Genomic DNA, 20,327 nt, shown 5'->3' on the forward strand with positions numbered 1-20,327 from the left:
ACCCATTCTCTTCCAGGTCAGCATTCTCTAAAGATGGCAGCCACAGATATCAGCGAAACGTCAGGAATAAACTCTTCTAGAACATGGCCACATAGCCCAAAAAAGTACTCCTGGTTTGATTTTTTTTTAGCCAGACTCAAAATAGACCCGTTGAAGAGCTTCTCTTCGATACTTGAACCTCTCAACTTGTGTATAGGGAAGATATTACACATTATACTATTTCTAGATGAAATGAGATTCAACCATTACAGGTGGAACTGACTGGAAAGAAATCAAATCGGGGAAAATGTTTATAATGGAGTCTCAAAAATGTAATAATAACAATTTATTAAGCTTTCCACTGCTATTTATAATTTTCCTGGAGGTACTGTTAAACAAAATAAGAGAAGATTAATCAATTGAAGGATTTAAACTGAAGGGGGAAGAGTATAAATTAGGTGCGTATGCAGACGATTTGGTCCTGACTATTTCAAATTCAGAAGAGAGCATTGAACATATTTTAAAAATATTAAAGAAATTTGGAAAAGTAGCGGGTTATCATGTAAATATAGAAAAAACAAGCATTTTGACGATGAATCTGAATAAAGAAGAAAGGAAGTCCCTACAAGAAAAATCAAGTTTCAATATAGTTAAATCAGTAAAATATTTAGGGGTAATATTAATATCAAAAATATAGAATTATTTAAGAACAACTATGAAACGATGTGGAAAGGTATCAAATTAGATTTGGAAAAATGGGCTAAATTACATATTTCGTGGATGGGTAAGATAGCAATAATTAAGATGGCGGTGCTTCCCAAATTTTTATTTTTATTTCAAACTCTCCCAATAATTGGCAATGACTTGACTTTTAAGAAATGGGAAAAAGAAATTTCTAAATTTATTTGGGATAGGAAAAAAGCAAGAATAAAAACAAAAGTACTACAAGACTCAGTGGTTAGAGGGGGTCTTGCCCTCCCGAATTTAAAATGGTATTACCATGCCTGTGTGTTGGATTGGGTATTGGACTGGGTTAAACTTCAAAATGAAAGAATAATACATTTGGAAAAAATGGATTTAAAATTTGGGATTTACGGATACTTATTCTACAACAAAATTAAGATAGACGCAAATTTTAATAATCACATAATCAGGAGAATCCTTTTAAGAATTTGGAATACATACAGGAATAGATGGTGTCCCCAATTACCACTTTGGACCTCGTCTAATGAGGCACTATTTAAGAGAGAGGAATTGGAAAAAAAATCCCTGGGTGACATATAAGGATATCTCTAAACTCCAAGAATGGGAGAGAGTTATGAAAACTCAGGAAGAGTTGATTGAAGAAGGCTTCTCATGCAACTGGTTCACCTACAGACAGTTGAGGGAGAGATTTCTAACGGATATTAAGGTGGAATTGGTTCGGTCGAGAGAGAATTAGAAAAAATAATAGAAGACCACACAAAACAAATTTCCAAATTATACAATTTAATTAGAAAGTATGAATTAGAACAAGAAACAATCAAGGAATTTATGATGAAGGGGGCACAAGATTTGAAGGAACAGATTCAATTGGAACATTGGGAAAATTTGTGGCAGACAAAAATTAAATATACACAAAGTGTAATGTTAAAAGAAAATGTATACAAAACAATGTATAGGTGGTATTTAACACCATATAAAATATCAAAATGTTCAAAAACAATAGAAATAAGTGTTGGAAATGCAAAACAAAAGTAGGAACATACTTACACTGTTGGTGGGGCTGTAGTAATTCAGAAAAATATTGGAGGAAGATACATAAAGAGATTGGAAAAATAATTAAGATTAGAGAAAAAGCCGGACCTAAGCTGTATCTCTTAATCTTGACAGACACTTTAGATTTGGATAAAGAAAATGAAAAATTGCTTTTCTTTCTGATCGTGGCGGCAAGAGTATCATTGGCCAAATATTGGAAAGTGGAGGAAAGTCCGACGATAGATGAATGGAGACTGAAAGTCATGGATTATTTAGAGATGGACAAACTGACTACACTACTCAGGAAAGGCACCTTGAATAAATTTTACCAAGTATGGAAACCTTGGAAGGAATACTTACAGAGAGAAAAAGCGGTTACAATACAGACGGGGCTTGAAGTATAAGCGAACAGTATATGAAGGAGAAATTAGTTCCGGGGGGTAACACTCTAAAGGGGTAATTAAAGGAAGTTTAGGGTTCCATATTAATAGGAAAAGGATTCTATGGAAAGTCATAAAAGAAAAAAGATAGGAGCTAGTGGATGTAGTTTAGGAGGTAATGGAGGATAATGGTAATTAGCCTTAGGAAGAGATAGGTAGAATTAGATAATATAGTAGTATTCAAAGATGTACATAATGTATATATCAGAAGTAATTTAGGATGGGTATGTTTTATTATCTGTTTTTGAAAAGGATCTGTAGATATCAATGATTGTAATTTCTCATAAATAAAGGATATTTGAAGAAATTTTAAAAAATTAAGCTTTCAGAAAGTTAACAACAAACCATGAGGAAATGCAAGAATATAGATCTATAGGCATTTCAATGTTGCATTTACTATTGTTATTGGATTTAATGTTGTGCTTATTCCTCTGTGATTGTCTGTACAATATGATTCTATTTTTTATTATTATTAATTTTTTTATTGAAAATTAAAAACACACAACAACAATAACAAATGTATCTCGGTACAGACTCACTAGTCCTTATATCGAGTTGTACATCAAGAGGAAATTGGACAGAGCAGAGATCTAGAAAGGATTACGTAACCCAAGGGGGAAGATATACATGTACAGATATATATACATATATATATTTACGTGTTGGAGAAGTGAGTCTTTCTCTATTCCCATAAAGTTTAGATGTTGTATCTTATCTTCTTTCTTTAGTGTTTTTGTTTCCCCTTTACCTCTTGTCTTCCGTTACATCCCTCCTTGTTCCTTCTGTTTTAGTTGAACTCCTTCCTACTGTTACCTTCTACTTCTTCCATCCTCTCCTTAGATCCCTTCTTCTCTTCCTCCCGTCTAATTACCTTCACCACTCCTCTTCTCTCCTATCTTTACTACATACACTCACCTTCCAACACCTACTTTACCTTCATTCATTCATTCTCTTCCCTCTTCCACTCTTCCACCATCTCTCATCCCATTCTTACCAGACTTCTCTCTCTGATCCTATTGGGTATAGTTGTTTTTGTTTTCCACCCTTTTGAACTTACTTCAGATTTATGATATCGTTATTATTTTCCTTTCAAAGGTCCATCCACAGCGATAGTATGATTTCTAAATCTTCCCTTTCCGCTTATTCTTGATCTTACTGCTATCTATTTATTGATCCTATACGTAATTCATTTTAAACCCATCTAATATCTTTTATTATTTTAGGTCGTCGAGATTTTTTCTTTCGTCTTAACTCTCCAACTCTTATAATCTACTAGAAATGATATGTGTACTCTACTATTTTATTTATTACTATTACTTACAAAAGCTAATTGTTGCTATCTTTCCCCATTCCTTGTTCAAACTTTCCAAAACTTTCGCCCATTCTTCATTTACTTCCTCTAGAGATTGATTTCTGAGCAATTGTGTCATTTTATCCATTTCTATTGCATCGTAAACTTTCATTAGCCAGTCTTTTTTGCTTGGAAACTTTTTCCCTTTCCATTTTTGCGTTAGAGCCAATCTCGCCATTGGTATTAGATAATACAAAACCTTCCCATGTCTTCTGTCTACATCCTCTTCCCACATATTTAATAGGAAAGTAGAGTCAGGTTTATCGTCTCGTATACCTTTTTCCAGAAATTCTTAACTAATTTACATGACCAGAGGCAATGATATAAAGTTCCAGGTTCTTTTTGGCATTTCCAGCATAAATTGTTTGTTGATTTATAAATCTTGGATATCTTTTCTGGCGTTAAGTACCACCGGAAATAGGTTTTATAATAGCTTTCTCTCAAATTATGTGAGGCCGAATATTTTAATCTCTTTTTCCACACCGCTTCCCATCTATCTAAATTTAGAGGATAACCAATATTTTTTGCCCATTGTATCATATTTTCTTTTATTACTTCTTCTTCTTGCTGCCAACTAAGCAATAATTTGTAAAATTCTGATATCCATTTTGGGTTTTCTTTTTCTATTATTTTCCCAAATTCATTAGATTCGGCCTCAAAATTTGCTATTTTGGAATCCACTTTGAATCTTTCTCTTATCTGCCAGTATCTAAACCAATCTAATTCTATCCCTTCCTCAAAGAGTTCCTTTTGTGTTTTGAATTCTACACTTTCCTTTTTGTCTTTTTTAAATAGTTTTGAATATGTTAGCCATTCTGTTTTTTGTCTCGTTTCTGATTTTTGAATAGCTTCCTGGGGGGAAAGCCAAGTAGGACATTTTGCCATAATTCTAAATTTATATTTATTCCATGTTTTGAGTAGTGACCTTCTAATGTAATGTAAATTAAAATCTTTATTTGCTTTTATTTTATCGTATCCCAAATAAGCATGCCATCCAAATATTACTTTGTCACCCTCGATCTCTAATAGTTCTTCATCTTTTAGCAAAATCCATTCTTTGATCCACATTAAACTGCATTCCTCAAAATATAATTTTAAATTTGGTAGGCCTAATCCACCTCTCTCTATTGAGTCTTGCATTGTTTTTAATCTAATTCTAGGTCTCTTTTTTTGCCAAATAAAATTACTTAAATCTCTTTGCCAGATTTTGAAAAAATTGTCTTTGATTACGAATGGGAGTGTTTGGAATAGATATAAAATTTTCAGAAGAACCATCATTTTTATTGCTGCTATTTTCTCCATGAATGATAAATTTTATTTTCTCCATTTCTCCAATTTCAATTTAATTTCTTTCCATGTTTTTTTATAGTTAATGTCGAATAGCTCATTCAGATTGCTAGATATTGTTATTCCTAAATATTTTGTGTTTTTTTCTATTTTAATCTTTAACATTTCTGATAATTTCCTTTCTTTGTCTGGAGACATGTTTTTAGTTAATATCGTGGATTTATCTTTATTTAGCTTACAACCTGTTATTTCTCCAAATTCTTCAACTTTTTTTACTAATTCTATTGCGCTTTTACACGGGTCATTTAAAAAAATTACAAGGTCAACGGCGAAAGCCCGCACTTTGTATTCGTGTTTTTTTTATTTTTAAACCTTGGATATGGTCATTATTCTTGATCATTTTAATCAGTCTTTCAATTGTAAGTATAAATAATAACGGGGAGAGGGGACAGCCCGGTCGTGTACCCCTGTTAATTTTGATAAAATTGGATTTTTCGCCGTTCACCATAATTCTTGCTTTTTGGTCTTTATATATTTCTCTAATCCATCCTATACACTTGGTGCCTAATTCCAATTTCCCTAAAATTTCAAAAAGTGTCTCCCAACAAACTGTGTCAAATGCTTTTTCTAGATCTACTAATAATAAGCCTAATTCTCTTTCGTTGTGTTTTTCATAGAATTCCAATATGTTTAATACTAATCTTGTGTTTTCTCTTATTTGTCTGTTGTTGTCCATTGTTCTGGTTCCTTGTTCCAGGTGATGCTGGAGAAGAGTCCCTGCCTCCAGGGGAACCAGAGGCTGCAGGCGATGAGGAGAGGGACTCCTTGCCCAATGCATCGCTCACCTGGAGGACCAGCACCAGGAAGGTCAGTTCCCCACCTTCACAAAGGCCCCATTCCCACTCCCTCATTTGCCCTGGATAGAACTGGGCAGATCCGGGTTCCCCCATATTGAATCTCCCCGGAAACAAGTTCCTACTACCCTTGACCTCAATCAGGGGAATCAACCCCCTGAACTTGACCCGATCATGACCGGGGCTGAGTTCATATTTGCCGGCAGCAGGGAAGAGCCGGTTGTTTTCAAAAAGAAAGGGTCAATAGTCCACTTTCAGTAAAGCCACGCTAGGGGGGATTTGCCCTGGATCTCTTGCGCAAGCCCCTGATCAAGTTGTGTTATAATCAGCGCGTGTGTGTACTTCCAACTTTTAAACTGGTTTGGGAACCAGGGTAAAATGTAGTCTGAATGGCCCCTACATTTATTATTATTTATTATTATTATTAAACTTTATTTCTATAGCGCTGTAATTATACACAGCGCTGTACAAAGTCGGTAAAATTAGAAGTAAATAAAAGCCTGCCCAAGGCGTACATTCTAAGATAATAACAATTAAAAGAGGAATAGATAAAATTACCATATAGAAAGGAAAAGACAGAGTAAAAACATCAAATATCAAACAAATCACATCACATCAAATATTGTCAGACAGCCAGATAACAATCACAAATTCCCTGAGAACGCTTCCCTAAACAATATGGTTTTCAGCTCAGCTTTAAAGCTGGTTAGGGAAGTGATGAGCCGTGCATGCAGAGGAAGAAGGTTCCAGGAATGAGGGGCAGCTAGAGAGAAGGGACGGATCCGGGATGGGGCAGAGGAGATCCTGGGTTGAGAGAGGAGACTTTGGCCATCAGAGCGGAGAGTGCGAGTAGGGATGTAGGGAGAGAGAAGATCGGTTAAATAAAGAGGGGCCAGCCCATGCAGGGCTTTAAAGGTGAGTAGCAAAAGTTTGTACCTGATGCGGAAAGGAAGAGGGAGCCAGTGAAGGGAAGACAACAGAGGGGAGACATGATCATAACGGCGAGCGAGTGAAATAATGCTGAACAGAAATTAATGGGTGGAGGTGAGAGAGAGGAAGCCCTGCCAGGAGGAGGTTACAGTAGTCTAATCGTGAGACCACTAGGGCATGGACCAGTGTCTTTGCGGTAGAAGCTGAGAGATATGGACGGATTTTGGCGATATTATAGAGAAAAAATCTACAGACTTTGGCTGTAGTCTGGATCTGTGGGATAAATGACAAAGAGGAGTCAAAGATGAAACCGAGACTGCGGGCTTCCTGGACCGGCTGGATCGAGATGTTATTGACGGAAATAGAAAAGGAATAGTGAAGGGTGGGCTTAGGAGGGAAAACAAGAAGCTCAGTCTTGGACATATTGAGCTTCAGACGCCGATGGTGCATCCAGTGGGAGACAGCTGTTAAACCGGATGACACTTGCTGCTCTAGCTCTGGTGAAAGATTAGGGATGGAAAGGTACAGCTGGGTATCATCGGCGTAAAGATGGTAGGAGAAACCAAAAGAACTGATAAGTTTGCCAAGGGAGAGTGTGTATAAAGAGAACAGAAGGGGACCCAAAACAGAGCCCTGAGGAACTCCAACAGATAAGGGGACAGAAGACGAGTTCTGACCACCCGAGACCACTGAAAAAGATCGATCTGACAAGTAAGATGTGAACCAATCGAGAACAAGGCCCGAGAAACCAAGGTCAGAGAGTACATCTATTAGGAGACAGTGGTCCACGGTGTCGAAGGCCGCAGACAGATCGAGTAGGACAAGGATAGAATAAAGGCCATTCGCCTTGGCCCGCAAAAGATCATTCGAGATCTTAGTAAGGGCCGTCTCTGTAGAGTGCCGTGGGCAAAAACCAGACTGGAAGGGATCCAGAATGGAGTTGGTTTCAAGAAACTCAAGACAGCGTGAATAGATGACTCGTTCCAACACCTTGGAGAGAAAAGGAAGAAGAGAGATTGGACGATAGCTAGCCAAGGAAGAGGGGTCGAGAGAGGGTTTTTTCAGGATAGGGGAAACTAAGGCATGTTTGAAGACTGAGGGGAAGGAACCCGAAGAGAGAGAGAGGTTAAAGATATAGAGGAGGGAGGGTAACAAAGAGGGGGCTATAGAGATTAGAAGATGAGAAGGAAGTGGGTCAAGAGAACAGGTGGTAGGTTTGGATGAGTTCAGCAGCGAAGAGAGTTCTTCCAAAGAAACAGGAGGAAACACAGAGAGTTTATTAGTAGGAGGGGCGAGGAGATTAATGGTGGGAGCCAGATCAAGAAGAGTTAACTCAGAACGAATGGTAGTGATCTTTGTAATGAAGTAGTTGGCGAAGTCGGAGGGAGAAAATAGTGGAGAGACGGAGGGAGGAGAGGGTTTTAACAGTGTGTTGAAACAGGAGAACAAGCGCTGCGGGCGTCTCTCGTTGGCGCAGATCAATGATTTGAAGTAGTCTTGTTTTGCCATCGACAGGGCGCGTGAAAAGGATAAAAGAACGAACTTAAAATGGATAAAGTCAGCCCACTCCCTGGATTTTCTCCAGAGACGTTCGGCTGCTCGGGAGCAGGACCGGAGAAATCTAACAGTGGGAGTGATCCAGGGCTGAGGCCTAATCATAGAGGAAGAGGAGGACACGCGCATAGATACTGGGGCAAAGCTGTCAAGAGTTGAAGAGAGAGTAGAATTCAGTAAAGACATAGCTGAGTCAGCAGAGTCCCCAAGATTGAGAGAAGCGAGGGATGAATCCAAGGACTGAGTGAGATGGTTAAGGTTAAGAGAATGAAGATCACGGAACTGGCGGAGGACGGTATGACGGGGAGGTGGGATGTAGGTAAGAGTAAAGGAAAGTAGGTGATGGTCAGATAGTGGGAAATCAGAAGCCAAGTAGTCAGACACAACACACTTGGAGGGGAGAACTAAGTCGAGACAGTGACCAAGGGAATGGGTTGGAGAGTTGGAATGGGGTTGGAGACCGAAGGAAGCTAAGAGAGAGCTGAAGCGAGAGGTTGAGGAATTCTTGGGATCGTCAAGGTGGATGTTAAAGTCACCTAAGATCAGGGAGGGGACAGTATCTGAAAGAAAAAATGTCAACCAAGATTCAAAATCTGTGAAAAACTGAGACGCTGAGCCAGGAGGACGATAGATGATGGCAACCCGAAGTTGCAGAGGAAAATACAGTCTAATAGAGTGTAATTCAAATGAGGAGAAGGAGTAGCTGGGGGGAGAAGAGAGAACCTGAAACTGGCAGGACTTTGATAATAAGATGCCGACCCCTCCTCCGCGACCCTCAGGGCGGCCAGTGTGGGTAAAAGAGAGACCGCCAAGAGAAAGGGCAGCAGAGGTAGCAGTATCGTGGGCCGGAAGCCAGGTTTCAGTGAGGGCAAGAAGATTAAATGATTGAGATAGAAAAAGATCATGGATTGCCGCTGCTTTTGGGGCAGCGGAGCGGCAATTCCAGAGAGCGCAAGAGAATGGGAGTTGGGAGATAGGGAGGGGGCGGATAGGGATGAGATAAGGAGAAGGAGAGGTGCGAGGAGCCATGGAGAAGAGAGGTTTGGGTGACAAACAGATGGCAGGAGAAAATGTAGAAAAGAGAAAAGCAGAAAAATAAAGATAGAGTCCAACAGTGCTGGAAGGGATGGGGTGAGGATCCCAAGGCATGAGGGAGTTGACGGAGGAGAAGGGTAGCTATGGGAGCTTCCGGATGTCTGAGGGGTTACTGCCCCGCCTCTCTCTCTGCTGAGCTGGAGCTGTTGCTGCTACTTCCAAGGAGTCCCAGAAGAGTGGGAAGATGGAGGGAAGGTCAGCATTCAGCAGAGGTTCCTCTCAGGAGGCAGGCTGGCTGGTGTTCACAAGGGAGGAGGAGGCTGAGACAGTGCCCTTTTAAGGGGAAAGGCAGGCCCCACCTCTCTCTCTCTGCTGAGCTGGAGCTGTTGCTGCTACTTCCAGGGAGTCCCAGAAGAGTGGGAAGATGGAGGGAAGGTCAGCATTCAGCAGAGGTTCCTCTCAGGAGGCAGGCTGGCTGGTGTTCATTTAAGGGTGAAGGGAGCAAGAAACAACAAGCAAAGCCTAAACACTTCCTTTGACCAGTGCAGAGTTGGAGCATGTCTCCACCCTCGAACTGTCAATGGCTCACCTGCAGCAAGGCCAGGAGCAGCACAGAATGTGGCTATAATAACTCGGTGTGTGGCACTCCCCACAACAATGATGAGGTCTTCCTTTTTTGACTTTCAAAAATGTTTATTACACTGAGATATTCCCATGATAGTATTTAAATTACCAAATATCGACCAAACATTAACTATTAATTTAACGGAGTGTTATCATCCGTTTCTTCAAATGTTTTAAGACAACTCCATTCCATTTCTAAATATGCTTTTGGTTTCCCTCTTAGTAAGGCAGAAACTATATCCATATTTCTAGCTTCATGTATCTTAATCAACCAATCTTCGATAGAAGGAGTAATTGTAGATTTCCAAACTTGAGCAAATAAGATCCTTGCACATGAGACCATATATAAAACAATTCTATTGTATTTTACTGACTTTATGTTGTGTGTCATGTTTAGTAAAGATCACTTTGGTTCAAAGGGAATATTCATATCAAGAATGTTTTGGATGGTTCCATGAATCCTTTGCCAGAATCCTTTAGCTTTAATGCATGTCCACCAATATGAAAGAAGCTTCCCTCGGGTTCCCCGCATTTCCAGCACTTAGTATTGCCAGTTTTGTATATCTGGTGGATTTTTTGGGGGGTTAGATACCACCTCTATAACATTTTGATATCATTTTCTTTATAGTTTTGGCACAGAGTGAGTTTATTTGTTCCTTTCCAAGATTTTCCCCATTCCTCTATAGTTATAGTTTTATGTATATCACATCCCCATCTTACCATGCTGTGTTTAATAATTTCATCTTCTAGATCTCTTTCTTTGAATAGTTTATAATATTTGGATATGTGTTTACCTTTTTTGTCCATCATAATTTTATCTATTTCATTGTTATCCATCGTTAACTCAGGAGCTTTATTATCTGCCTTAAAACGATTGTTTAATTAGTTGTATAAAAACCAATCCTTCGTGTTTCCTCTTTCGTTAACTTCTTCCATAGATTTCGTATTGTATTTTCCTTCTAGTGTTTGGTTTATTAAATCTCCATATCTTAGCCATGGAGTATCTTTGTCCTTTGTTCTATTGTAATAGGCTTCTTGCAATTACACCCAAAACTGATGTCTCATTTTATACCATACTTTAAGCAATGATCTTCTTATAACATGATGGTTAAAAGCATTATTATATTTTGGTTTTGTATACCACATATATGCATGTATACCAAGATTCAGGTTAGCTTTTTCTATATTCAGTAAATTCTTGTTTTCTAATTTGAACCATTTTTCTAACCATTTGAAACAAGATGCATAATAATACAGCTTAAAGTTTGGTAAGTTACATCCCACCTTGAAGCAAAGATCATTTACTAAGGCAACCATAACAGTTTCGACTCCGTATCCCATCCTGAGGCCAGTTTGAAATGGGTCCAGATAATCTGTTTCATCCAAGACCGCTTGGAGATGAAGAGCAACTGCCCTCAAAATTATGTTGGTTAGAAATGGAAGATGGGAGACCGGTCTGTAATTGTTCATGTCCAAGGGATCTAGGGAGGGCTTTTCCAGAAAGGGCCGTAGCACCGCTTCTTTTAAGCATGATGGAAAATAGCCCTAACTAAGAGATGCATCTATGATATATCTCAGGTGATTTAAAAAGGGCAAGGGTCGGGAGGACAAGTTCTCCTCTTCACACTTCGAAGGAGCTTGTCCACATCCTCAGTACTCAGATTCAAATTGATCCAGTATGATCTTACTCATGGACACCTCACTTACAGCCTCTGCAATAATGCTGATGTCCAATCTGGCTCTTATCTGAGAGATATTATCTGTGAAATAGCCATTTAAAGTATCATAGTGAGCTGTGGAAGGCTCTAATAATGGGTTCCGGGAGGAAAGTGCCTGAAACAGGTCCCAGATCCAACCCCCCCCCCCCCCCCCCCCGACTTCAGCAGTCCCTTTATGCTTCTCTTCCCTTGGCACTTTCATTCCTTTATTCCTTCCTTCTCCTCTTTTAACATACACTGCTTCAAGGGGGTCCAAGGCCCTTTCAGCGTGATCCCCGAACCATGAGATTCCCCCAAATGAATGAGGGCTCTCCCCACTTCCCGCCCTCAGAGCAGATTCAGGGGCTGAGAGTCTGCATGCGCAGATGCCCCAAAGACCCCTTCTCAGCATGCGCAGGGATCGTAAGGCCTTTGCTGCTGCCGCTGCTTATTCCGCTGGCGGCCTTTGGAAGAAGGGAAGGACTACGGCCTTTTTTCCTTCCTTCCGGAATGGAGCCCAAGCTGTGGAGCTCGACTCAGGAGGGAAAGGCTGGGAAGGCTCTGCTTTGTACATATAGCTCTGTCTCTCTGAGTATATATGTGTGTTTGCCTCTGTTTTTATGACTGGGAAAGGAGCTGAGGGCTGAGGAGAGAAGAAAGGGTACATTTTGTGCAAATGCAGAATTTCTGTACACCAATGAGTCCAGTGTGTTGAAACAACAAAAACTTTATTTCAAACACATAATCAGAAATTCAGTGTTTAAGTCAGAGCTGCCCTCCCCAAAGCAAACATAAAACCCCAAACCCTAAAACATCACACTCGTCCAAACCTGGCCCCCACCTCCAATTCCCACAGTCTATGTCCCACAGATAACAAGGCCCCCTTTGCCATTCCCACAAACTAGCCCTTTCTGTTAATACCTGTCCCCAACTTTCTTCAGCCAACATCGAACAAATTCCAAATGCTATCATTCCCATAACTATTCCAACGAGCTGCAGCCAATCCCACCCCTCTGTTTAACTAACCTATTCCACCACCATGATCCCCACTCAAATTTATAAACGAAAGCAATAATCTATAATAAAGGCAATTAAAACCTCAAAATAACAAAATATAATTGAAAAACATAAACAGGCATATGGACACACAAACCTAACACAGGAAATCACAAGGGCTTTTTCTTATCACCACAAGATTTAAAATATATTCTTTGTTTTGCTTCTTGATAAATATAATGTTAGTTCATTTCTGGAATTTGTGTGGCTTCTCTCCTGTGTGGATTCTCAGATGTGTCACTAGGTTTGACTTATTAGAAAAACATCTCCCACAATGCTGGCATTTGTATGGCTTCTCTCCTGTGTGGACTCTCTGATGTGCCAATAGGTATGACTTGGAAGAAAAACATTTCCCACAATCCTGGCATTTGTTTGGGTTCTCTCCTGTGTGGACTCTCTGATGTGCCAATAGGTATGACTTGGAAGAAAAACATTTCCCACAATGCTGGCATTTGTTTGGGTTCTCTCCTGTGTGGACTCTCTGATGTGCCAATACATATGACTTGGAAGAAAAACATTTCCCACAATCCTGGCATTTGTTTGGGTTCTCTCCTGTGTGGACTCTCTGATGTGCCAATAGGTATGACTTTGAAGAAAAACATTTCCCACAATGCTGGCATTTGTATGGCTTCTCTCCTGTGTGGACTCTGTGATGTGCGAATAGGTATGACTTGGAAGAAAAACACTTCCCACAATCCTGGCATTTGTATGGCTTCTCTCCTGTGTGGACTCTCTGATGTACCAATAGGTCTGACTTCTGAGAAAAACATTTCCCACAATGCTGGCATTTGTATGGCTTCTCTCCTGTGTGGACTCTCTGATGCTTCACTAGGTCTGGCTTCTGAGAACAACATTTCCCACAATGCTGGCATTTGTATGGCTTCTCTCCTGTGTGGACTCTCTGATGTGTCACTAGGTTTGACTTTGAAAAAAAACATTTCCCACAATGCTGGCATTTGTGTGGCTTCTCTCCTGTGTGGACTCTCTGATGTGCCAATAGGTCTGACTTCTGAGAAAAACATTTCCCACAATGCTGGCATTTGTATGGCTTCTCTCCTGTGTGGACTCTTCGATGCATGACAAGGACTGACTTGTAGGCAAAACGCTTCCCACAATGTTGGCATTTGTATGGCTTCTCTCCTGTGTGGACTCTCTGATGTCTCACTAGGTGTGCCTTTGAAGAAAAATATTTCCCACAATGCTGGCATTTGTATGGCTTCTCTCCTGTGTGGACTCTTCGATGCATGACAAGGACTGACTTGTAGGCAAAACACTTCCCACAATGTTGGCATTTGTATGGCTTCTCTCCTGTGTGGACTCTCTGATGTCTCACTAGGTGTGCCTTTGAAGAAAAATATTTCCCACAATGCTGGCATTTGTATGGCTTCTCTCCTGTGTGGACTCTCTGATGTGCCAATAGGTGTGACTTCTGAGAAAAACCTTTCCCACAATGCTGGCATTTGTATCGCTTCTCTCCTGTGTGGACTCTCTGATGTCTCACTAAGAGTGACTTCGTAGAAAAACATTTTCCACAATGCTGGCATTTGTATGGATTCTCTCTTGTGTGGACTCTCTGATGCCTGACAAATTCTTCTGTAAAGGAGGACAATGACAGACAAGACTGAATCTCAGTGTTAAGAGAGGAAAGGGTTACGCCAAGATTTAGCCCCACGTTCATCCCTCCCTATTTGAGGTTAAATTAATAATGTTGGTGTGAGTGACCTGAGCATGACACTGTTCTGGATGCCCCAAATCCATATAATGACTGTATCCTTACTCAGAGCTACCAAAGAAGAAATTGAAGGGGAACTGTCATGAGGAAATCAGTAGAAGCAGATAGTCAGACAGTTGAAAAATATTCCAATATATATATGTAAAAATACTTTGATTGAAAAGTGGCATCATTTCCTGTGAGACTGCCATAGAGTCTTGAGTCAGAGCACATGGCATGATGCAAGCTAACTGCAGAGGAAGCTTCATGCTGTGTGGCACCAGGAGATGACTCACAACCAATACAGTATACAGCTCACATGTGGATTGATGTGGGTTGGAGTTGTGTGTACAAGAGATTGTGAAGTTGATGGAAGTTGGAGAGGAGAGCTGGTACATATTTGTTTTCTATTGCAACTCAAGCTAAAGAACTTCCAAGGACTTGGAGGAAATCAGCTGTGTCTGTGAGTTATTTTTAAGTGTGGAAAGTGGTTAATGCATTGCCAATGCCTATATCTGGAGATTTGCTTCTGTTCTGGTTGTGTTATTATTGAACTCTGGGAGTGTCGCCTTCAGACTGTGCTATACATTGGCTTTGAATGGGACCAGAATTCAGACCAGAATTCAGAGCCAAGAAGGACCTGAGAGCCGGTGTGATAATCCTTTTTGGCTGAAGTATTTCCACCAAGCACCCATTTCATTTAATTCAGTTTCAGACAATTCTTTCCCCACCCAAGAAACATGCTAAAGCAATTCCAAGTTATGGAACAACTTGCCGGAGGAGATCCGTCTTAACACCACCTTGGATGCTTTCAAGAAAGGACTTAAGACGGATCCCTTCCGGCAGGCTTACCCAGCTGACCTCTTGTAAAGAACTTAAGGAAAAATTCCACTTCTGATCACAACTGTGCATTTTAAATGATGTTTTTATTTGTCCCAAATTGAGTTTTAAGCGTTTTGTTGTTTTACTGTGTGTAAATTGGATGCTATTGTTGTTTTGTGGCTATTTTACGGTTGTAATACCGCCTCGCTCCATTGAGAGAGGCAGGTAAATACAAATAAAACTTATTATTATTATTATTATTATTATCAATATAATCTGTGAGGTTGGTGGCTGCCTCCCAATCCCCAAGGCCCCTCTCCTGGCCCTTCCCAGAGGTCCCTTTCTCTCCGCACAGAGCTAGGAAATCCTGGCTTTGCTCCTGCCTCCCCCCCCTGGCTCCCATTGGCCTAGAATCATAGAGATGGAAGAGACTACAAGGGCCATCCAGTCCAACCACATTCTGCCATGTAGGAATCAAAGCATCCCTGACAGATGGCCATCCAGCCTCTGTTTGAAGATCTCTAAGAAAGGAGACTCCACCAAAATCTCAGAGGGAGTTTGTTCCATTGTCAAACAGACCTTACTGTCAGGAAGTTCCTTCTAATGTTGAAGTGGAATCTCTTTTATTGCAGTTTGCATCCATTGTTCCGTGTTCTAGTCTCTGGAGCAGCAGAAAACAAGCTTGACATTCCTTCAAATATTTAAACAGGGCTATCATATCACCCCTTAACCTTCTCTTCTCCAGGCTAAACATCCCTAGTTACCCAAGTCGTTCCTCATAGTTTCCAAATCCTGCACCATTTTAGTCGCCCTCCTTTGGACATGCTCCAGTTTCTCCACATCCTTTTTGAATTGTGGTGCCCAGAACTGGACACAATATTCCAGGTGAGGCCTGACCAAAGCAGAATACAGTGGCACTATTACTTCCCTTGATCCTGACACTATACTTCTATTGATGCAACCTAAAATCGCATTGCCCTTGTTAGCTGCCGCATCACACTGTTGACTCATGTTCAACTTGTGGTTTACTTGGACTCCTAGATCCCTTTCACACGTAGTTTCATTCAGCCAGGTGTCCCCCATCCTCTATCTGTTATTTCATCTCCCTCTTAAGCCTGATCTCCTTCCCTTTCTCCCTCCACTCTCCAACCTTCCTTCTTGCCCATCTGCGCTGCTTCAGTATTTCACCTTCACCATCTCTTTCCTGCCTTTCTGTTTTTCATATTCGCTCCTTCTCTCTATCACAGACACACACCCATTTATGTGATGCATAAAAGGGACACTTAAAGGTTCATTTGTTGAGAAAGGCAGGATAATCCATATACAAATTACTCATTGGGAAAGGCAAAGCAAGGGGGCTGGGACCTGGAGTTCTGTTTTGGTGAGGATCAAGCACCAGGGAGCAGTATTAAGACATCTCTAAGACAGGGATGGGCTACTGTTGGGGATTGGGGGCATCACATTGGCCCCCTGGGGATCTCAGTGTCAACCACACATTGTATTGCCTTAAAATAGGAATAAAGTTTTGTGCCTCAGTATCCCATTGCATCCCTTTGGGGAAGTGAAGCAGAACCTCAAAAGGCTGGAAGAGGGCCAAAAAAGGAAACATACTCAGAGATGTGCTACCATTTCAATGAGAAATGCATTACTGGTAATCTCCATGCTGTCTTCCTACAAAATCCTAGCATTGGTGAGATATCTGGGGGCGGAACTTAGTTTCAGAATTTAAAAGTCCTTTGCTTCCACCAAAAGGTTTATTGAGAAACTCAGGCAGAAGGATCCATTAATAAGTCTAAGCTGTCTCTGAAGTGTCTAAACCTTTTCCCTCCGTCATTAACTATCTTCACACTCCTCCCTTTTCCTCCCTTTCAGCCCCTAACCAGCCCGGCTGCCAAGGTACCTATGGCCTTCTTCTTCCACCGTTCACAGGCGCCTCTCCCCCCGGGGGCATGTCTGCCACCCAGAGTTCACAGACCAGGCAGTTAATAGCCTCCACAACTGCTTCCCTTCCCCAAAGCCATTCTAGGCCCCAATATCCTTACCAACTACTTAAAACTACTAGCATTTAAACTACTAACAATCCCCCCTAAACCCCAATACCATTCTGGATGAACCACAGAACCTGCTTCTGAGAATTGGCAGTTTACAATACAGTATTTAGAATCCTTATAAAGTGGAGAGCAATAGTGCCTCACTAAACTACTAATTCAAATATTCTACAGGATGTTGCTATCACAATTAAACTACGCTTCAAAGGGATCTAGGACTCCTAGTAGACCACAAGTTGAACTTGGACCAACAGTGTGATGCGGCAGCTAAAAAGGCCAATGTGATTCTAGGTTGCATCAATACGAGTATAGTTTCTAGATCAAGGTAAGTAATAGTGAAGCTCTATTCAGCTTTGGTCAGGGTTTACTTGGAATAATCCTGTGTCCAGTTCTGGCCTCCGAAATTCAAAAAGGATGTTGACAGGTTGGAACATGCCCAGAGGAGGGCAACCAAAATGGTGAAGGATCTGGAAACCATCAAGCCCTATGAGGAGCGGCTTAGAGAGCTGGGTATGTTTACCCTGGAGAAAAGAAAATTAGCAGCGGATATGATATCCATGTTTAAATGTTGGAAAGGGTTGTTTTGAGGATGGAGCAAGCTTGCTTTTTGCTGCTACAGAGAAAAAGAGACACCACAGTGGATGCAAACGACAGAGAAAGAGGTTCCACCTAAACATTAGGAGGAACTTTGGGACAGTAAGAGCTCTTCGACAGTGGAATATACTCCCTTAGAGTTTGGTGGAGTTCTCTTCTTTGGAGGTCTTTAAACCAAGGCTGGATGGTGCTTGGAATGTGTATTCCTGCATGACAGGAGAGGGTTGAACTGGATGGCCCTTGTTGTCTATTCGAACTCTGTGATTCTATAATGCTAATGGATTCCGGTTCCTTACCCACAGAGGCCACATTCTGATAATTCTCCATCATTATATAATTGTACATAAGTCTCTGCTTCTTCGTCAACAGTTTCCATTCATCCTCAGTAAAATATACTGCCACATCCGCAAAGGTCACCTGCAACAGAAAATAGCCCTCATCCAGAGAGTGACTAAGCTAAAGGGGAGGAAAGCACACGGTGCATCCAAATAGTATTTGATCACTTTAGAATTCAGTCCAGGAAATAAACTTTAAATTCTGTCAGCAAAATAAAAGCTACTGCCTTTGAGATCCAGTTTGTCTCGAATCTTTTTAATATTAATACACAATATAATTTAGACCATGGCTGGGATATTGATGATAGATTAGGATACTGACTATCCCAACACATACAGTACATTTACCCGACAATGAATTATGGTGCATTTAGACATTTCTTGACACATTTCAGAAGCAAACATCATTTTTAATAACAGTTCTGGGGAGCACTCTGGGCTTGAGGGCCATTGGGCCCACCCCATATTAAGATCCAGAGATGTTCTCCCATAGCCCCCAATATTTCACAGATTGTAAAAGCAAGACACATGTGGACAAGCAACCCAGAAGGCAGTAAAGATGGCCAAAGTTGTTTATGAGGAAGATCACACAAGCTAGGAAGGGCACAGCAGTTTGCCTTTGCATCAGCCTCCTGGGAAGGGCCATATCCTGCCTCCTTCTTTCCTCTCCTCTCCCCACTTTTGAGTTGGTGAGGTGCAAACTCAATTGCACTCAGGAACTGAAGAGAGCTGAGAACGGGAAAATTGGTAGGAGGAGAGGGCAACCGGGAAATTTTTAAAAGCCCCTGAAGTAGTGGGGTGACACAGGATTAAGCAGGACTTTCTCTGCCAAACTGGGACAGTATCGTATCTGCTTCCTTTCATAAACTGGCCCAGCAATGACACAGATGAAGCTAATAGGATAGTGACTCACCAAAGAGCTGTTGTACCTCGGCATCCTCTTTCTGTTGGAGCCCAACTCCCTCCACTTGGCCTCTGTGTCAGCCATCAGGTGGGCAGGGGGTCCTGGTGGCCCTGCACTTGGTCACTTACAGCAAGAGAGGCCCCAAAGCCGGGTCCAAGGGGTCCAAGATGAAGTTCCTGAGAAAAGGGACCAGGGTTAGGATTGGCTTGGCAAGAAACACTGCAGCACTCAAAGACACAGAGAACAGCATCCTGCTGGTGACATACGCAGGTGACATATGCCTCCTTTGGGTCAATGCAGAGGTGGGCATCCCGTTCCTCCCTTTGTACCAAATAACACCATCTGGACCTAGCACAGATTCACTGCAGCTCTCATACACAACAGATACTCCATGCCTTCTTAGAGTGATGGGGGATTAAGGGATGAGGAATTGAAGAGGGCCCTGTTAATGTCCCATAGCTAGATGTGAAATGAGTGGCCATGGAGGGCAGAAGGTGACAATGCCTAGGAAGCTCCTCTGAGTCCCAGCCCTAGGAATGAGTGGCAGGAGTTAGTCCAGGGGATTGAGGGGGCCTCCTTTCGCAAAGGGGGAGGCAAGGACCGGTGGGACCCTCCCCAGCTAGGGCCCAAAGGGAGGGTCTCTTTCCCCACCTCTCTCTCCCAGCCCCCAAAGCCCAGCCTCCCCACTGGCCCTGAGTCCCCTGCCTCCCCTTCATTAGAGCCTCACAGGCCCCTCCCTCCCTCCCTCCCTTCCTTCCCCCCAAAATGGAGGGTCAGAGGCACAAAGGGACACACAGTCCTCTTTTTGGCCCAAGGAGCCTGGCCTCCTTCTCGCTCTGGAGCCTCAGAGAGAGAAAGAGGAACCTCTGTTCTGTTGGGGTGTGTGGAAAGACGCACTGTGTCCACCACAACCACCTGCAGAGTTGAACCACATCGACAGGATGCCAGGGAGAAGGAATCTGTGGAGATGTCTGCAAAGGTATTCTGGTCAAGAAGGAAATATTCCTTCACCACTGCAAACGGCCTTCAGCTCCAGGCTTGAGAAATAACTACAGAACAAGCCTTCACTCTTCATGAGGACTTTAATCTTCGTTTGCAATATTTACAATATATATATATATGTATATATACACACACACACAGTGTATTGGACAACCGTCTCTAATACACACTATTTACACCAACCAACAATAATAACACAACCTGTGATGCAGCCACAGTAACACCATCCACAGAGAGGCAGTTGCTCTCACACACCAACTGTCTCACTCTGTCTCTCAGTGACAGTTAGGAAGGACAGTTGACAGTTGCATCAACATTGTGATGATGCACTGTTCGAATGGTGACACATATAACTGCCACTAGAGCT

At 41.7% G+C, this 20,327-nt stretch overlaps 1 protein-coding gene across 1 annotated transcript; it reads right to left on the bottom strand.

Moving 5' to 3' along the window:
- Positions 1 to 1,333: 1,333 nt before the first annotated feature.
- LOC149301596 (uncharacterized) lies at positions 1,334 to 19,351 on the bottom strand. Its single transcript, XM_089484251.1, has 4 exons — positions 19,347 to 19,351; positions 18,968 to 19,029; positions 12,902 to 14,137; positions 1,334 to 1,350 (listed from the first exon to the last, which is right to left on the bottom strand). Exons 1-4 carry the CDS (start codon positions 19,349 to 19,351, stop codon positions 1,334 to 1,336), a joined length of 1,320 nt encoding a protein of 439 aa, XP_089340377.1.
- Positions 19,352 to 20,327: the final 976 nt, after the last annotated feature.

The sequence above is a fragment of the Sceloporus occidentalis genome, unplaced genomic scaffold, assembly GCF_023333645.1.
Source record: "Sceloporus occidentalis isolate IW3139 unplaced genomic scaffold, rSceOcc1.0.p SCAF_21, whole genome shotgun sequence".
NCBI lineage: Eukaryota > Metazoa > Chordata > Lepidosauria > Squamata > Phrynosomatidae > Sceloporus > Sceloporus occidentalis.

Coding starts and splice junctions, on each gene's coding strand:
- LOC149301596 (XM_089484251.1), bottom strand. Junction 14,138..18,967: donor CGAGGTACAACAGCTCTTTG/GTGAGTCACTAT, acceptor CCTCCTTTACAG/AAGAATTTGTCAGGCATCAG.